The sequence below is a fragment of the Pygocentrus nattereri genome, chromosome 17, assembly GCF_015220715.1.
Source record: "Pygocentrus nattereri isolate fPygNat1 chromosome 17, fPygNat1.pri, whole genome shotgun sequence".
Lineage (NCBI taxonomy): Eukaryota > Metazoa > Chordata > Actinopteri > Characiformes > Serrasalmidae > Pygocentrus > Pygocentrus nattereri.
Window position 1 is genome coordinate 23,725,981 of NC_051227.1, and position 18,192 is coordinate 23,744,172.

Sequence of the window (18,192 nt, forward strand, 5' to 3'; positions counted from 1 at the left end):
TTCACAGCACTGTTGAACCGTTTACTTACAGTGACTGGAGTTGAGTGAGGGGATCAAACTGGCTCAGGTGGATGTGGTTTAGTGGGTTCTGGGACAGATTCCTGCAAAGGAGAAGGTACAAAATGGATGGTGTAAAACAAAATGTAGTGCCAGAGCCAGAATTACCACAAGTTAGACCCTGAGTAAGCAGCAGTAGCCTTAGAATAAAGTCAAATGATAAAAGAGCTCAATAAAATTTGTCTACTGCTGAATTTGCTGTTGTAAATATGCTTAAAAAGAACTCGGTGTACACCTTGGAGTCTGCTAGAAGCCCACTTCATGCAGTGGACTAGTTGTAATTAAGATGAAGTCACAGATAAAATTAATCACAGTTGGGAACGGGGGTCTCTCAGATTGAATCATATGGTGATTAGAATCAGTTACAGTTGTTGGGAGGTCTCAAAATAAACCATGCAGTAATTAGGAACAATCTCAGTCTGGGCAAGTCTACCACAAGCTACACACCACAGAGTGGGTTGTGTGTGTGTGTGTGTGTGATTTGGGGGGGGGGATTGGTGCTCAGAATTAATGACATAGTAATTAGGTAATTTATGATATTACACAAATGGCATGTAACACAGTGAACATCTAATTGCTCTGTATATGTTTAACTGGAAATCACAACATTGCCAAACTGGTTCGTTTGCATTCTTCCTCTGAGCTCATGCATTTTACTGTGTGTCAGGCTGTAGAATAAGGTGGGTTTTCTCAATGCATAATAATTATTATAAATACATAAAGTAATATTAAATGTGTGTCATAATGTGGCAACAAATGAATAATACTAATAATAATTAAAAGTAAATATAAACAAAGTGCGTACTACAGTGTCTTTTTATTTATTTCTGAAAAGATTATCAAAAGGAGTTTAGAGATGTGAAGTAGAGCTCTGTGCGGGACCGTTTTTCAGTTCCACTCCCTCCCACTCCCGTGAGATTTCATCCTGCTTCCGCCTGCTGCCACAAGATTTCATCCCACTCCTGCCCAACTGCTCCCACAGAAAATCGGAATCATTTCTCTGCTCCTGCCCGCAACCGAAACGATTTGACCCACTCCTGTCTGTACAGTCCCACGCACATCCAAGATCTGAAAAAGTCTATTCACAAACCCATATTTCTCTGCTGAAATAACATGGCAGTCAGGGTCATCAGGCTTACTGTGAGTAACTTCACCAAACGCCATTTATTCCCAGTAAACACAAAGCAGGAATTAAACCACAGAAAGGTTATTTTTGATGTTTTGCTGGGTAGCTGAAGCCATCGGTCTGAAGCTCCAACACACTGGCCTTTCATTCATTTAGCTTTTGAGCTGCGGAGCAGTGAGGAAGGTATGCAGACATTCCTGTCTCCAGATGGAGAAATGGTCACTTCAGTCACTCAGCTCAACAAAAATATCATTTATTAATGTATACAGTATATTTGTTTACAGTGTTCTGATTATGAAAAGGTTTCAAGCCTGGTAGACCAAATGTGAAATCTGTCTCCGGCACAGAATGTTTAACTAGTATTTCATCATGAATTACACAGAAATCGCATCTTGAAGTTTCTATATGGTCTTTTGTTTGGCATTTCTTTTCATCTGCCCTGGGTCTATTCTCTAAACATCGGGCACTTCAGTGCAGGTTGAATCGCATGCACAGCCTGTGTGAAAGCGCTGACTACTTAACACAGGTAACAAAATGACAAGCAAGACTCTCCATGTCCATCAAACCACACAGACGCAATGTGTGAATCAGACCTATGAGAATTTGTATGTTGTTCACGTGATCGGTTGCTTGAGAAAGACTTTATTCATTTTAGCTGTTTTACTGGTGGGGGGGATTGTGAGAAGCAGAAAATGTAACTAACTTTCCTTGAAACACTGAAAATGAGTCTCCTGAAAAGAACAGAAGTTGTAGTTGTAGTAAAGATGGTAGATGCACTAAATACTAAACACTGAAAAAGGTGATCTTATGTTTGCAGTTCTGGAGGCTTTTGTGTAGTTTTCTGGCAAGTATACACCAATCGGGCATAACATTATGAGCACCTCCTTGTTTCTACACTCGCTGTCCATTCTATCAGCTCCACTTACTATATAGGTGCAGTTGTAGTTCTAGTTTGTCCACTCTATTACTTTGTTGATCCACCCTGTGGATGTAAAGGCAGAGACAGCAGATCTTGTGTGTCAGCACAGTTTGTGTTGGTTATCCTCTAGTCCTTCATTAGTGGTCACAGGACGCTGCCCACAGGACGCTGTTGGCTGGATATTTTTGGTTGGTGGACTATTCTCAGTCCAGCAGTGACACTGAGGTGTTTAAAATCTCCAGCAGCAATGCTGTGTCTGATCCACTCAGACCAGCACAACACACACTTACACACCACCACTGCAGTGTTGAGAATGTTCCACCTCCCAAATAGTACCTGCTCTGTGAGGGTCCATGGGGGTCCTGACCACTGAAGAACAGGGTAAAAGGGGGCTAACAAAGTATACAGAGAAACAGATGGACTACAGTCTGTAATTGTAGAACTACAAAGTGCACCTATATAGTAAGTGGAGCTGATAAAATGGACAATACGTGTAAAAACAAGGAGGTGCTCATAATGTTATGCCTGATTGGTGTATGTTTTCTGCCTTTTCCCTGATGCTGAAAAATGAATAACTTGTTCTTAAGGACTCCAGTCTAGTTCTTCTTACTGTTTACTGCTTGTAACTTTTCAAAGAAAGAATAAAACTCACAGTATCTGCAGAGACTGCAGGCCCCTGAATATGTTGCCTGGTAAGTCCTTTATCTGATTCCTGGAGAGGTCCCTTTAGAAGACAATGCACATATGGATCGTTAAGTGAAGCCTGTTTTGGCTTGTGTATGAGCATTTCTGCAGAAAGCCAGATGTTGCTAACACTCACAGCTCTCCCAGCACATGCAGTGCTTGGAAAGTGTTCTCAGGAAGAACCTTAATCCGATTGGCCCGCAGTGATCTAGGAATAAAAACAAAGTGAAAGGCTGTAAAATCATCATCTTTTAAAGAGAAGCTACTTATAATACTGAGCTCTTATAATAACTATGCAATCTTATGAGATAATCCAACTGGCTGTCCGAACAGCAGAGTCTCTTGCTGTCTTCAAACGCAGACTGAAGACACATCTCTTTATACAGCACTTAAATAAGCACTGAATTAAGTATTGATTGTAATCTATTGTACTGCACGTATGTATTGTGTTGTATTGTATTGCATTGATCTGTGTTCAACGCTGTTCCTTTTTCTCTGGGTATCAAGAGTGACTTTCTGTTTCTAGCAGTATCTGACCTCAGGACTCGCTTTCTCTCTAAGCTATTGGTAACTAGCAAAGATACTTTCTCTAGACCAAGCACTTTTTGCAAGTCGCTCTGGATAAGAGCGCCTGCTAAATGCTGTAAATGTAAATGTATGTAGATCTATAGAGATCAGTGGCAGCGTTGAGGTTGTGAAAAGCAATATGGAGGTGCTAATACTCTTACTGTCTCTGATGAGAGTAGACTGTAGATGTAGAGAGTAGACACTGTGGTCTGATCTGGACCTTTTATCTATGAAGCTATGCACTGTCAAAAGTTTGGGGACACCAAGCTTTTCAGAATATATTTATTTGGATGTTTTTGTGTCAGTTTGCGTACTAAAGATAAACAGTAAGTTTATTCAACATCATGCATAGATTATTTGTCTATATATCCTCCTTAATGTAATCTTCCAGGTGTGTAAACCATCTGTCTGATAAAAAGAGTTCAGTATGTGCTTTTAACATTAGTTTAACCTCTTATTCTCTAGGGTATATTTTGTTTTGTCCATCTGAATTACATGACCAAATCATCAGGCAAATTATTCAGTAACTGTATGAAATAAATGTACATTTTTATTTTATTCATTTATTTTTTGTAAAAGTTCCCCTCAAGTTAACAGAAAATGTGTTTTATGATCATAAACATATTGTTATATGCTTACAATTTACTGCTGAAAGCCAAAGAATCTTCAGCTTCTTTTATTATAAGGATTTAAAAATACATTACTCATGTATTTGACTGGAAAGAAGACAGTTACAGCCTCATATGACGCCCACCTGTAGCTGGGTCAAATATGAATGTAGCTTATGAAATATGAAAGTTATGAAGAATACGATGAAGTGTGTTTTGGAAGCAATGGTTATGTCAAGTTGAAGAGTTGAAGAGGTTAAAAAAAAAATTCAAGTCATTAGGATTGGGAAAAATAGGCTTCATATAAAGGAAGACACTTTAATTAAAGTTTGGAATCACTGTTTTCATGCATATGGACCAATTTGGTTGCAGTTACATGTATAAAATCATTCTGTTATGATGCTGCTACTACATAAAATTATACAATTAGAAGAAAGCTGAAAGATAAATAAATAAAAACAATTCTTACATGTGTCCAGAATGACAAACAAAACTGTAACTGACCAATGAAACTGTTTAACACTGAGAATGAAGTTTTAAAATAAATATCTAGAATGGTTTATAGAATTAAGTACACTACAGTACTAAATTATAGTAATATAATAATGTTGTCACTTTTATATTACAAAATTCAGTATCTGGGCTGCCTTGAAGTTAAATGATAGGTCATAAACAGATTTTTGCTCCATTAACTTATAATTCCAATTTCAATCAATTCAAAATTTTGAGGCAGCCGGAACACTAACATTTTCAAGGGTATAAATGGTTATAAATGGTGTCCAGCTTATTGCATTTTGTACTACACCATAAAACTTTTGAATAAAGTAACACCAATTCTTTGTATTTGATTACGTCATTAGGAAGACCATGTTGCCGTGTTGGTAGACCAGCTGCACTGTAAAAAGTGGCCCAGCAGATATACTAAAAAAAGTACTTTATGTGGTAACAAGTAAATTATCTAGTTTTATTCAACCTAAACAGATACTTTAAATGAACAATTATTTCGATCAATGTAGGTTTTTGCAAAGTTTAACACTCCAAATGAAGATGCACCCCAAGAGTCTCTTTATTCTGAATGTAAAGGTGCCCCAAGAGCATCTTCATTCTGAATGAGAAAGTGTCCCAAAACTTTTAACAGGAAACTGATGTCTTATCACAAACTTCTGTCCAAAAAGCTATAGAACTTTCATTAAAATATAGCACATTTCTATATGTTATTATCATGTAAATAAATGGAAAAACTACTAGATATGGCACCAGGCACCTACTTTAGTTGAACACATTATCAAAGAATAGAAGAAAAAAAAAGAAAGAAGAAAAAAAACAATCCAATGTAACCAGCATGAAAAATTAAAAATGAAAAAAGTATTGTGCTTCAGTATTATTGTCAAATTTGTACTATTAAATCTTTACTTAGTTGAGTATTTAACTAAAATTGAACTTTCATTCACTTACATTTCCAAAAGAAAAACTCCTTACATTTACTCCTTATATTTGAATTTAGACCTTCGAAATACCAAGTACAAATTTCAAAGGCCAGGACGTTTTTCTCCTTTTTTCTTGCCAGTCAGTTAAGTTGCAGAGCATTTACATACATCACTATTATTAAAACATTTAATCAAATTCATATCAGTACAACACAAAAATGTCCACAGCTATGCTTACCTGTACTTGTACAAGGTTTTCTTCCGACAGCAGTGATAAACTGATCCTAGACATGTACAACCCCAATTCCAATGAAGTTGGGACGTTGTGTAAATCTGCAAATCCTTTTCAACCTATATTCAATTGAATACACTACAAAGACAAGATATTTAATGTTCAAACAGATGAACTTTATTCTTTTTTGCAAATATTCACTCATTTTGAATTTGATGCCTGCAACACGTTCCAAAGAAGTTGGGACAGGGGCAACAAAAGACTGGGAAAGTTGAGGAATGCTTAAAAAACACCTGTTTGGAACATTCCACAGGTGAACAGGTTAATTGGAAACAGGTGAGTGTCATGACTGGGTATTTTGTGAACAATTGCGTGAGCAAATAGTCCAACAGTTTAAGAACAACGTTGCTCAAAGTGTAATTGCAAGGAATTTAGGGATTTCATCATCTACAGTCCATAATATCATCAAAAGATTCAGAGAATCTGGAGAAATCTCTGCAAGTAAGCAGCAAGGCAGAAAACCAACATTGAATGCCCGTGACCTTCAATCCCTCAGGCAGCACTGCATTAAAAACCGACATCATTCTGTAACGGATATTAACCACATGGGCTCAGGAACACTTCAGAAAACCACTGTCAGTGAACACAGTTCGTCGCTCCATCTACAAGTGCAAGTTAAAACTCTGCCATGCAAAGTGAAAGCCATATATCAACAACACCCAGAAACACCGCCGGCTTCTCTGGGCCCGAGTTCATCTGAGATGGACTGATGCAACGCGGGAAAGTGTCCTGTGGTCTGACGAGTCCACATTTCAAATTGTTTTTGGAAATCATGGACGTTGTGTCCTCTGGGCCAAAGAGGAAAAGGACTGTCTGGATTGTTATCAGTTCAAAGTTCAAAAGCCAGCATCTCTGATGGTCTGGGGGTGTGTTATTGCCCATGGCATGGGTAACTTGCACATCTGTGAAGGCCCCATTAATGCTGAAAGATACATACAGGTTTCTGCCTGCAGTCCAGACCTGTCTCCCATTGAAAATGTGTGGCGCATTATGAAGCGCAAAATACAACAATGGAGACCCCGGACTGTTGAGCAACTGCAGTTGTATATCAAGCAAGAATGGGAAAGAATTCCACCTACAAAGCTTCAACAATTAGTGTCCTCAGTTCCCAAACACTTATTGAGTGTTGCTAAAAGGAAAGGTGATGTAACACAGCGGTAAACATGCCCCTGTCCCAACTTCTTTGGAACGTGTTGCAGGCATCAAATTCAAAATGAGTGAATATTTGCAATATTTGTTTATCGTTTGAACATTAAATATCTTGTCTTTGTAGTGTATTCAATTGAATATAGGTTGAAAAGGTTTTGCAAATCATCGCGTTCTGTTTTTATTTATGTTTACACAATGTCCCAACTTCATTGGAATTGGGGTTGTATTATTACTCTAAGATATTTGATAAATAAGGGCCTTTTTCTAGTCATAATACATTTTAATAATAATAATAATAATAATAATAACATATTGCTTTTCATATCATTACATAATATTCAACAGCCATACAGAACATCTTATTAGAACAATTTATGTTAATGTCCTGAAACCCCACATTACACATACAACAAATATCAATGCTATGTTATGATTAATACCACCTTAATTAGAGATATGAAAATTTACTTTGTTCTACATCAGCTGCTATTCTTTTAAACCTGATCTCATTACAAATGGATATACAACTTTTTGGAGAAAAGAAATATATAAATATAGATACTGTTTAAATACAGAAATTATGACTCAAGTATAATTGTTGGCTTGATAACATCCACTTTCAGTTTACAAAGTAGTCAAACTTTCACTTAAATACAGCTTCTCTACACATTTTCACCCATTTGTGACAAATATAGTCTAAAATATTACATAAATACTTGACATGGATAAGCATTATATTACAATTAGAACTGTAATATTAAGGTCAAATTGTGTATATTTATGTCCTTGTTTTCCTGTAATAGCAGACATAACTGATATTGGGCGACATCCAAATATTCGGTAGTAGTTTTTCTGGACTTGAATAAAGTTCTGTCATCCGGTGTCCAGCATTTCCTGGTAAAGTATGCCTTGTTTTTGAGCTTTCTTATTTGAAATGCTTGTTTGCTGCTCTGAGCAACCACTGTCCAGTGAGAGAAGATATAAAACCCTGACCTGTTTGCTGCACTGGTTGCAGATAAATCACACAGTTTTTCCTTAATTTAAGGTCAGAAATGTAACATCTTGTCCAAGCAAAGCCGATGTGGAGTTATAACATAATAAACCCTATTATAAATTGTTTTATAAAGTTTTTCTCAAGTTGTCTATAATTAAGTGTCAAATCCATCAAAAATATGGGAAAATACTCTCTTTCTCTCTCGTTCTTCCCTCCTCTTTGAGGGCCACCATAAAGCTTATCGCACTTTCCTCTTTCCTCTCGCACTCCTTCAGTTTCCATTATCTGGCTGTTTGCCATTTTTGTGTCTGTCTCCTGCCTTTTACTCACAGCACAGTGAGCTCATCACAGGACAGCAAGGTATAGTAGTTCAGCCTCTGAAGCAGGTTCCCTTCAAAATCCCTTTAAAAAAAGATGAGAAAAAATTATTAATGCATTGATTGATTTATTGGTTGATGAACTTTGAAGACATGATATTTGGTGTCTCTGAGTTAGATGAGAGCCTTTTCTGGATGATATGGGGTGTAAGGGGAGGTGAAACGGCATTTTACTGGTCAATGTTATTTTTCTGACCCATTGATACACAGTCACATAATCAAAAATCAGAAGCCGTTTTAGAGGTGGAGCAAAAGACATTACATTTTGATGTAAGGAAAACAAGAATTTTGTCTTTTAACCCTCTATTGCTTGATGTTGCCTCAGGTTAAACTCAGGTAAAACCATTTTCCACACTTTACAATGGCATGATACTTATATCATGATAATGAAATGTGAAATGGAGGCAGGGGTTTGAATAAACCAATAAAATGCACATACATGAACACTGTCTTTCTTGGTGGGTGTTTCTAAAACGTCTGGTGTGGTGCAGCTTTCAAGTAATATGTTTCTGCACTGGACTACTTTTTCTCATTTTTCATTCATCCACAAATATGATTTACATCATTTGGAGTGTGAGGTGCATTTATTATTTTAACATTCAGTATACTACTTTATTTATGTTATAAAAAATTGCTTAACTACATATGTTGCTTCTAGGCAACATACATAATATATAATGTGTTTACAATATAATACAATGTCTCCTTAAGACAATGAACTCAAACAGACCTCTAAACATTTTTTTGAAATCCCATGTTTCTAAACACTGTATAACGTGTACAACAGAGGTTGCAATGATATGATGGATTGTGCTTAATGCGACCAGAGACCAGAGCTAACAAGGTGAAGCTCAGTTTTGATTTCAGGTTCTCTTTAAGAACAAAGTCTTCTTTACAAAGGCACCGAAGGAAACTGGTCGGGAAGGTGAGAAAGGCAAAAGTTGAGATTTAAAAATGTGAGCTAAAAACAAGCAAGCTAAACTCATTATAATCAAAAACACCAAACACAATAAGCTCATGCTACGTTGAACTCATTACTGATCTGTTCATACACATGCACTATTCATAATCAAGGCAAAGTACTGGCAGTCAGATGATGCTAAGCACAGCACTCTATGTTTGATTTATGAAGTCTCAACCTAAAGGTTAAGAAGAGCCATTTTGTCCTTTGGACAAAAAGCAAACCATCTTGGGAGACATTGTATTTCCATTTCACCATCCTGTCTGTAAATATGGCTCAGTATGTACTAATGTACTACCATAGGATAAAGAATATAATACAAATGAAAGGACTTAATTAGCTTTAACTCAGCTTTAGCTGCTTTTCTCACATCTCTAGCAGGAAACTTGTCCATAAAAGTAGATCAGTTTTTGTAAAACATCCCGAAGCGTTCAACTTTTTACAAGACTGAAGTCATTTTCTCATTCTCCAGCTTCTTGTTCAAATTCTCCCGTTCCACCTTGAACGATGCCTGGGGTGCCACAAGGTAACTGCTTCATGTTCGTCTTAAATCCCTTTATTTGCCTTTTTGTTAGCAACTAGCTAAGCCAGACTGTTGTCTGTGTTGCGTCCAGCAGCCTATACACCTACCTTCAGGGGTTAAAGGGTGAATTAGCAGTTATATATTAAGCTCTTTTAACATATAAAACCATTTATAGTTAAAACTGTGTTAGAACGATCAGCAGAGCTTTATTTTACTGCAGAGGAGGATTATACATACTGATACAATGTTGTAAAAAGATGGGCATGTAGCATACAGGTCAGTCAGCATCATGCAGTGGACATATGCACGACAGTCGTATGCATGCAAATGAGGCAGAGGATGTAGTTCGGGTAGTGACAGCCACTCCATTGTCAGACTAAAAGATCATGCATTCATATCAAAACCTTAGCATTTCTATTTTTTTACAGTGATCTGTGTTTCATGCATGAGTGACAGAAAAGCTACACAGAGCTGAGGTGGTTAAAGAAAGCGGGCTGATTTTCTTCAGCCATCTGTGGAAAACTGCACCTCTTTTGTGTATAAGGACCTTTTTTAAGAGGCAGGCATAATATATGCAGCACTGTGCTGGCTCATTTTTCCTTTGTTTCCCTTATTTTTCATCCATCCAAAAATAGTATTTAAATTATTTTGCTGACATTCATTTTTCATCATTCAGTATCATATAAATGATTTATGTTATAAGAAATTGCTTGAATTTGTGCGTCTTAAATGTGTGTGTTGCTTGCAAGCAACAATGGGCGCCAGAGGAATGAATACAGCCAAGTCTCGCGGCTGTTTGAGAGAGCGCTGTAGTTATTGTTTAGTTTAGGATTTAGAATGATCTTTTTGTTACTGATTTAGTTACTGATTTAGTTACTAATTACTGATTTAGCTGTTACTTTTACATGGATTATTTGTCTTTTAAAAGCCATGTAATTAAAGAAAGACAACAGAAACATTATTTCAACATTGTGACTTTAAGCCTTTGATCCTTATTACCCTTATTATTGTAATTATACTTCAAACATCATGTAGATTAAATATGAAGATTAGTCAATAATTAATGCCATGTAAAATAGTGTTTACACTTAATAAAGTGTACAGGGCTGCATTAAAAATCTTAATTGAACCTCGAAGAAGTTAACAGAACAATAATTGGTGTCTTGCTTTACGTGACGTGGTTCTTCAGATTGATGGACAATGTGATGTAGATGGTTCTATATGGAACCTATTGATAATAATTGTATATAACACCGAAAAGGTGCTATTGTTACTAGCCAAACGTGGCATTACTAGAAGTCAAAGAACCCTATTTCAGTGCTATATAGAACTCTTAACAAGAGTGTACCCTTTATTTTTTCCTCCTTTTCCTTTGTTATCGGTCTCATTCGTTTTCACTGTCGTGCTGTTAATGAAGCTCTGATCTCAGTAAGGCTTCCCTCATTAAATAAATCAATCAATCTGTGAATCAATTTATTTCATATCTGTTTTGGTTCATAAACTTCATCTTAGATTTGAGAGGCGTGGTAATTTCTTTTAAGTGGACTCAAAAGCGATTTCAAAACAGCCAGCAGGACATTTCAACACACTGTGATACAGTCCTGAGTGATACTGATAAGCATTCAGGATGATATTTGCCAAATCCATCCATCCAGTCTGCATCATTAAAGTTTAGGAACCCATGCAGCTTTGTTGTTGTGATTTATTTTGCCTGTGCTTTTTTCTTCTTTTAAATGGCACTGAAGAGAATCTTACACCACTACACTACACTACTATTAGGAATATTAGGAATGCAAGCTTGATTGACATTTTATATGCAGATTAAAAACTCAGTCTACTTTATTAGGTCGCTTATTTATATTCTTTAACTCTGTTATTTGTCATTGCACTGTTGTTTCTTTCATTTGACTTTGTCATGTAAACGCCAATCTTTTATCTTTCCACTGTTCTGCTTATCTTCCTGTATGAAGCATCTTGAGATTAAATCACTAAAATGAAAACGGCAAAAGTCTAAAGTGTAGCTTTATGTAGACATTAATTAGATCAGATTAGATTAAACTTTTTCGTCATTGTGCAGAGCCAATGAAATGCAGTTAGCATCTAAACAGGAATGCAAAATACAGTACAGTATTATTTACATATAAAGTGAAAAAAGGTGGTATAGTGGTTTAAAAAATAGATATGTAAATATTAATATAATATCCACATATACAGAGTGGAGAGTGTATAATAAGGTAGTATGTCCTGTGAGAGCCGCATATCGCTGATGTCAGAACAAAACCTTGAATCTCCATTTTTGTTCATTTTCAGGTTTGTGTCATAATTTGAAAATGCATGCTGGCCTTTATATTGTGTGTGTTATATTCTGTAAAGTTATTACTTTGGACTGCTCTCCATTATGGAGGATTATGGGTGAGCAGGGAGAAGAGAAGAGGGCTCAGCACATCTGGTGTTCAGGATGATGGAGGAGGCAAAGAGTGTCTTTCTTAACAGACTGAGCTCTGTCAGTTAGGAAGTCCAGAATCAAATTGTAGAGAGATGTGCTGATACCAAGCTAGCTAAGCTTTAAGATCAGCTTTGAGGGGATTAATGTTATTTGTGTAATAATTTACACAGCCTAGATTTACAAAAATATGTCAGAATACCTGCAACAAAAAATTAAGAAGCTTAAATATAAAGAATCATTAAATTAAATAATGATTAAATCAATAATTTAATAGAACAGTTTGTCATTACTCAGCAATGCTTTGATGATTTTACATTGAAAAATGTAAAAAAAGAAAATGAAGTGTTGGGTCAAAGTAACAATGTTATCAGTGATTCAGCCTGCTTGGTTATTCATACGTCCAGAAATGCTGGGGGCATTAAACTGTAGCGTGTGTACAAAAGCCCAAATTGGGCTGTTTTTAACACATTTTTAATCAAAGCTAGTTTTAATTAATTAATCAATTAACAACTATTGATTGATTAATTAATTAATGTGTGTTCTTACCTCCAAACTTCAGTTATTTCAGTTATTTGATGTCACTGGTAAGCAATAAGCTTGGATTTGTGGTTAAGAAAAAGAATAAATAAAGATGTAAAAAAAAAAAAATTCCAACAGCTCCACTGAGCACAAATGTTTTTAGACAGTGCTTTCTGTTACGCTCCTGAATGTGCTTGGACTATACAAGCCCAGCTCTGGGGAGCTAAAAATGATGCACATTATGTTCTCTCTGCTGTGCTGGACTAATCCCAGTAAGTTCTATGGAGCCAGCCTTATTTGCCCAATGCCATGTACACAATACAGGCGGATAATACAATTACTATTGAAACGAAACATGACCAGGTATGAGCTTTCAACATCTACTTTCACACAGCATGTTCCCGACTGCGCCGTGACAAATGTGTCACCCCTGCAATTACCCTACAATTTACAGCAGCACGTGTGAGGAGACTGCTCGTGTTCACGATAGAATCACTGTTTTCAGTAATATGAAACCAATTTTGTTGCAGATACTTAATGACATTCCATTATAAGGTATGATAAGATATACACTGCTCAAAAAAATAAAGGGAACACAAACAACACAATATAACTCCAAGTAAATCAAACTTCTGTGAAATCAAACTGTCCACTTAGGAAGCAACACTGATAGACAATCAATTTCACAGCTGTTGTGCAAATGGAAGACAACAAGTGGAAATTATTGGCAATTAGCAATACACACTCAATAAAGTAGTGGTTCTGCAGGTGGGGACCACAGACCACTTCTCAGTACCTTTCTGCTTTCTGGCTGATGCTTTGGTCACTTTTGAATGTTGGTGGTGGTTTCACACTCGTGGTAGCATGAGACGGACTCTACAACCCACACAAGTGGCTCAGGTAGTGCAGCTCATCCAGGATGGCACTTCAATACGAGCTGTAGCAAGAAGGTTTGCTGTGTGAGACAGGCCAGTACACCAGGAGACGTGCAGGAGGCCGTAGGAGGGCAACAACCCAGCAGCAGGACCGCTACCTCCGCCTTTGTGCAAGGAGGAACAGGAGGAGCACTGCCAGAGCCCTGCAAAATGACCTCCAGCAGGCCACAAATGTGCATGTGTCTGCACAAACGGTTAGAAAACGACTCCATGAGGATGGTATGAGGGCCCGACGTCCACAGATGGGGGTTGTGCTCACAGCCCAACACCGTGCAGGACGTTTGGCATTTGCCAGAGAACACCAGGATTGGCAAATTCGCCACTGGCGCCCTGTGCTCTTCACAGATGAAAGCAGGTTCACACTGTGTGACAGACGTGACAGAGTCTGGAGACGCCATGGAGAGCGATCTGCTGCCTGCAACATCCTTCAGCATGACCGGTTTGGCAGCGGGTCAGTAATGGTGTGGGGTGGCATTTCTTTGGAGGGCCGCACAGTCCTCCATGTGCTCGTCAGAGGTAGCCTGACTGCCATTAGGTACCGAGATGAGACCCCTTGTGAGACCATATGCTGGTGCGGTTGGCCCTGGGTTCCTCCTAACGCAGGACAATGCTAGACCTCATGTGGCTGGAGTGTGTCAGCAGTTCCTGCAAGATGAAGGAATTGAAGCTATGGACTGGCCCGCCCATTCCCCAGACCTGAATCCAATTGAGGCTATCTGGGACCTCATGTCTCACTCCATCCACCAACGCCACGTTGCACCACAGTCTGTCCAGGAGATGGCGGATGCTTTAGTCCAGGTCTGGGAGGAGATCCCTCAGGGCTCTGATACCAATTTATTTAATAAATTGGCTAAATCTGTTTAACAGATACATCTAACTCAGGCATAGGTAGTTACTCCTGTCCATACTTAGGTTAGTTCTTTACAGAGACTCTTTCAAGTTTAAGTTTATCGTGTCTTCCCGAGAACCACCCTGCCTCATATCATTTAACTGAACCACTTCACGCGAGCTTTTGTCCTTTTAACTTTTATCCTTTTTGTTGTGTTTTGTTCTATTTCCTTTCATCTATCATTGAATGTGGTCCAAGGTAGTTTAATATTTAACAATAAACTCCATTTTATCGAAGCATCCTTGGTGCAAGCATCTCTTTCTCTCTTACTCTGTTCTGTGTACTTCGCATAAATCCAGGTTACCTCACTCCCTTGTCTAAAGGTTTGAGCAATAATAAATTAATATTGCATAGACCGCAACAATTACGTTTAAGTCACATAATCCCATTAAATTTGAAGTACTAAGTAGCATTTTTTTGGATCTCTGCTAACATTAATGCTATGAGAAATGAGAAGTGTTCTGAAAAACTGGCTTTCAGTCATCCTAAAGCAGTGTTCCCCCATCACTGGATCCCCTTAACAGAGGATGCCATTTCACAGCTCTTCATTCTGCCCTCACCTATCTGTAATTCAGAACACATACATTTGGATGCTGTTCATTGTCTTCGGCTCTGCTTTTAATACAGTCATCCCCACTAGGCTGCTCACTAACCTCCAAGAATCATCACCCCTCTGTGTAACTGGGTCTTGGACATCCTGATGAACAGACCCCAGTCTGTGAGATTGGGCATTCATTTGTCCTCCACCCTCACTCTGAATACTAGTGTCCCACAAGGCTGTGTACTGAGTCCTCTGCTATTCTCCCTGTTTACCCATGACTGCGTTTCTCTGCACCTATCAAACACCAGTTGTGGTCTGGAGGTTAGGGACTCAGCTTTGTGACCGGAAGGTCGCCAGTTCGATCCCCTGAGCTGACAGTACGTGACTGAAGTGCCTTTGATCAAGGTACCTAACCCCCAACTGCTCTCCAAGCACCATGGATAGGACTGCCCACTGTGTGTGTGTTCACTAATGTGTATGTGGTGGGACTAATAAGGGTCACTTATTACATCATAACACAAATTTGCACCCCTCGCAACCCAGAAGGAGGAGCGGCTTAGAAGACGGCTGACTAGCATACCACCAACAACCTCTACCCTCAACACAGACAAAACCAAGGAGCTCATTCCTGGGACTACATATCTCTGAAGATCTTTCATAGTCACTCACTCAACACCTCACACTTGATTAAGAAGGCACAGCAGTGCCTCTACTTCCTGAGTAGACTAAAGAAGGAACATCTGTCTCCTCGGATTCTCACAAACATCTACTGCTCCACCATCAATAGCATATTGACCAACTGTGTGAAAATGTGACAACAGCTCCACTGTGGCTATCTATCTATCTATCTATCTATCTATCTATCTATCTATCTATCTATCTATCTATCTATGATTCTAAAATGCCAAAGAAAGTTGTATATCATCAAGTAATGGGCTCCTGGGCACATATTTGTTGACTACCTTTGTTGGGTTGTCTGTGATTTTTAAAAATGATATTCTAGCAAGTTATACAAGGCCTATGTAGCACCACAATGACCGCATACTAACCACAGCATTTGCACATCACCATGATGAGCACGTTTTTTTTTTTACAAAGACAAAACAATAGAAAGATCACTTACACATCAACAAGAACACAGGTTAACTTAAACCCAACAACTAGTGCAACATTTCCCTATAAACTATCCATCCAATCTTGACAAGCAAAACATTAACCCCAATGAAGATGATATGAATTATAATTGGACGGTTGAAATGTACATAAAGAAAAAAAGCAGCAGTCTTAAAACCTCAAACTATTAAGCGGTATAGCTAAAGCAAACCTCTGCAGTGGGATTGGAAAGATTAGATTTTTTTAATTAAGATCTGACCTCTGATGACTCAGATCACTACCAACAAAGATGAATCAACTTTTTAACCTGGGTGTGGCTGACATTTCATATTAGGCCTTTGAAATGGGCATCTTCTATTCTGTTGAAATTTGAGGGCTCGCTTTTACAGATCCCTCGGACATCTCTTTTGTATACCTGGAGCTTTATATTTAAGGTAAATTCACAGGGATGCTAGCTGAATCCAAAAAACCTGAAAGCCTGAGTGAGATAATGAAGGATAGTATAATAGTAACTAAGCAGTGATTGGAGGAGAAAAATAAACTGATGTCTAAGAAACACGTGGAGAGGCTGAGGATTATGATCAGTCATAAAACGAAATTACACCATGTCCTAACAGCAAGCTGGCATTCATGACAAAGTATTCCATCGTGGCACAAAGTCTTCAGGATGTCTTGATTGGAAACATTATTCCCTCTAACTAATTTACCTCTAAGTTCCAGCATTCTGGCTGTTGCTCACCAAATTGGTATCTGGAAGGGTTGTAGAGATCCCCCTGTTCTCCACTTCATGGAAGCCTTTCTTCTAAACTATCTTGAAGTGGAATTTCAGAGTGACTCAATGTCAAAACAGAATTGGGAGATTTGTTAAGTAACAGTCATGCTCTGTCGCCTGTAGATGGTATAGACAACCTCACTGACTATAACTGAAATGTTTGGTTTTATTGTTCTCACTTGCTTGTATGCTGTTAGGACATGGTGTGTGCTAGTGAAGTTCCCACTGTCAGCTGTTTAGATTTTGTCATATTTGCTTGTGGGTGCAAGTCTATTTGCCTCAAGGAAAATATTTTGAACAATGTCTACATCATATAACACTGAAGTCTGGATACTATTTCGGTACCACTTTGGAATAAGACTACCCTTGTAAAGTGTTCATGAATGACTTAAAATTCATTCATTAATGATTATTAATCAGTTCATAAACAGCTTGAAAATCATTAATAAGCAGTTACAACACATGGGTTAGTGAATCCACATTCACCTGCAAAATGTTTGTAACAGTTTGTAGGACAAAAATGTAAAAACTAACTGCAACATATGTCATTTGTTAGGTGTCTCAATTTGTTTTGCTTACTCAAAATATATAGACTAAAAAAATTGTTTCCTTTCTGTCTGATTCATGTTAAGATTCCTTTTGTGTAATTTAGAGAAAAGTAGAAGACAACGCTCTAACCAAAACAAGCTGTGTCAGGTGTGTGAGCCATTATTTTGCCACAGAGAAGCAGTACGCAGGAAGCATGCAGTCATCACTTTAATGCAAACTTAAACATCATTAAATACTTTGATACTGTGATATACTTGGAAAATTACACACAGCACTAGTGTGAGGTGAAGAGGAAAACAATGTAACAATGTAAAAAAAAATTAAAAACTAAAAAATAACAGTAAATGTATATTTTTACTGTTCTTTTATTGAATGTAGATAATAATCTCACACAAAGCAACATTGTGAATTTTGTTTCTGTTACGATGTGACTGAAACCCAGACGCTCGCGGATGAAAGGTTAAATGGTTTATTCCTCTAGCTAGCAGCCAAGGAAACAACAAAGGGGCAAAAGAAAAAGGAGTAGTCAAAGTACAGTCCAAAAGTCCAATAACAAATCCACACAACCAGCAAAAGTACCAAAAGGGAAAGGCAACAGACGTAGTCAAAAACACGATTCTAAACGGTCAAAATCACGGTGAGACAAGCAATAACAAGAAGAATGCGCTCAGGAAGTTTTAGACAAAACAATACCTCACACTGACTGATGGTCAGAGCCAGGCTTAAATGCTCAACTCTAGGCAC

General features: G+C 37.9%; 1 protein-coding gene across 1 annotated transcript in view; it reads right to left on the bottom strand.

Moving 5' to 3' along the window:
* Positions 1-18,192, bottom strand: part of rxfp2b (relaxin family peptide receptor 2b) — an 89,537-nt gene that overhangs the window by 27,092 nt on the left and 44,253 nt on the right. The window contains exons 10-13 of the mRNA XM_037546469.1: positions 8,154-8,225; positions 2,923-2,994; positions 2,755-2,826; positions 30-101 (exon numbers count right to left, since the gene is read on the bottom strand). Of these exons, the coding sequence (XP_037402366.1) occupies positions 30-101; positions 2,755-2,826; positions 2,923-2,994; positions 8,154-8,225 (288 nt within the window). The remainder of the gene's footprint in view (positions 1-29; positions 102-2,754; positions 2,827-2,922; positions 2,995-8,153; positions 8,226-18,192) is intronic.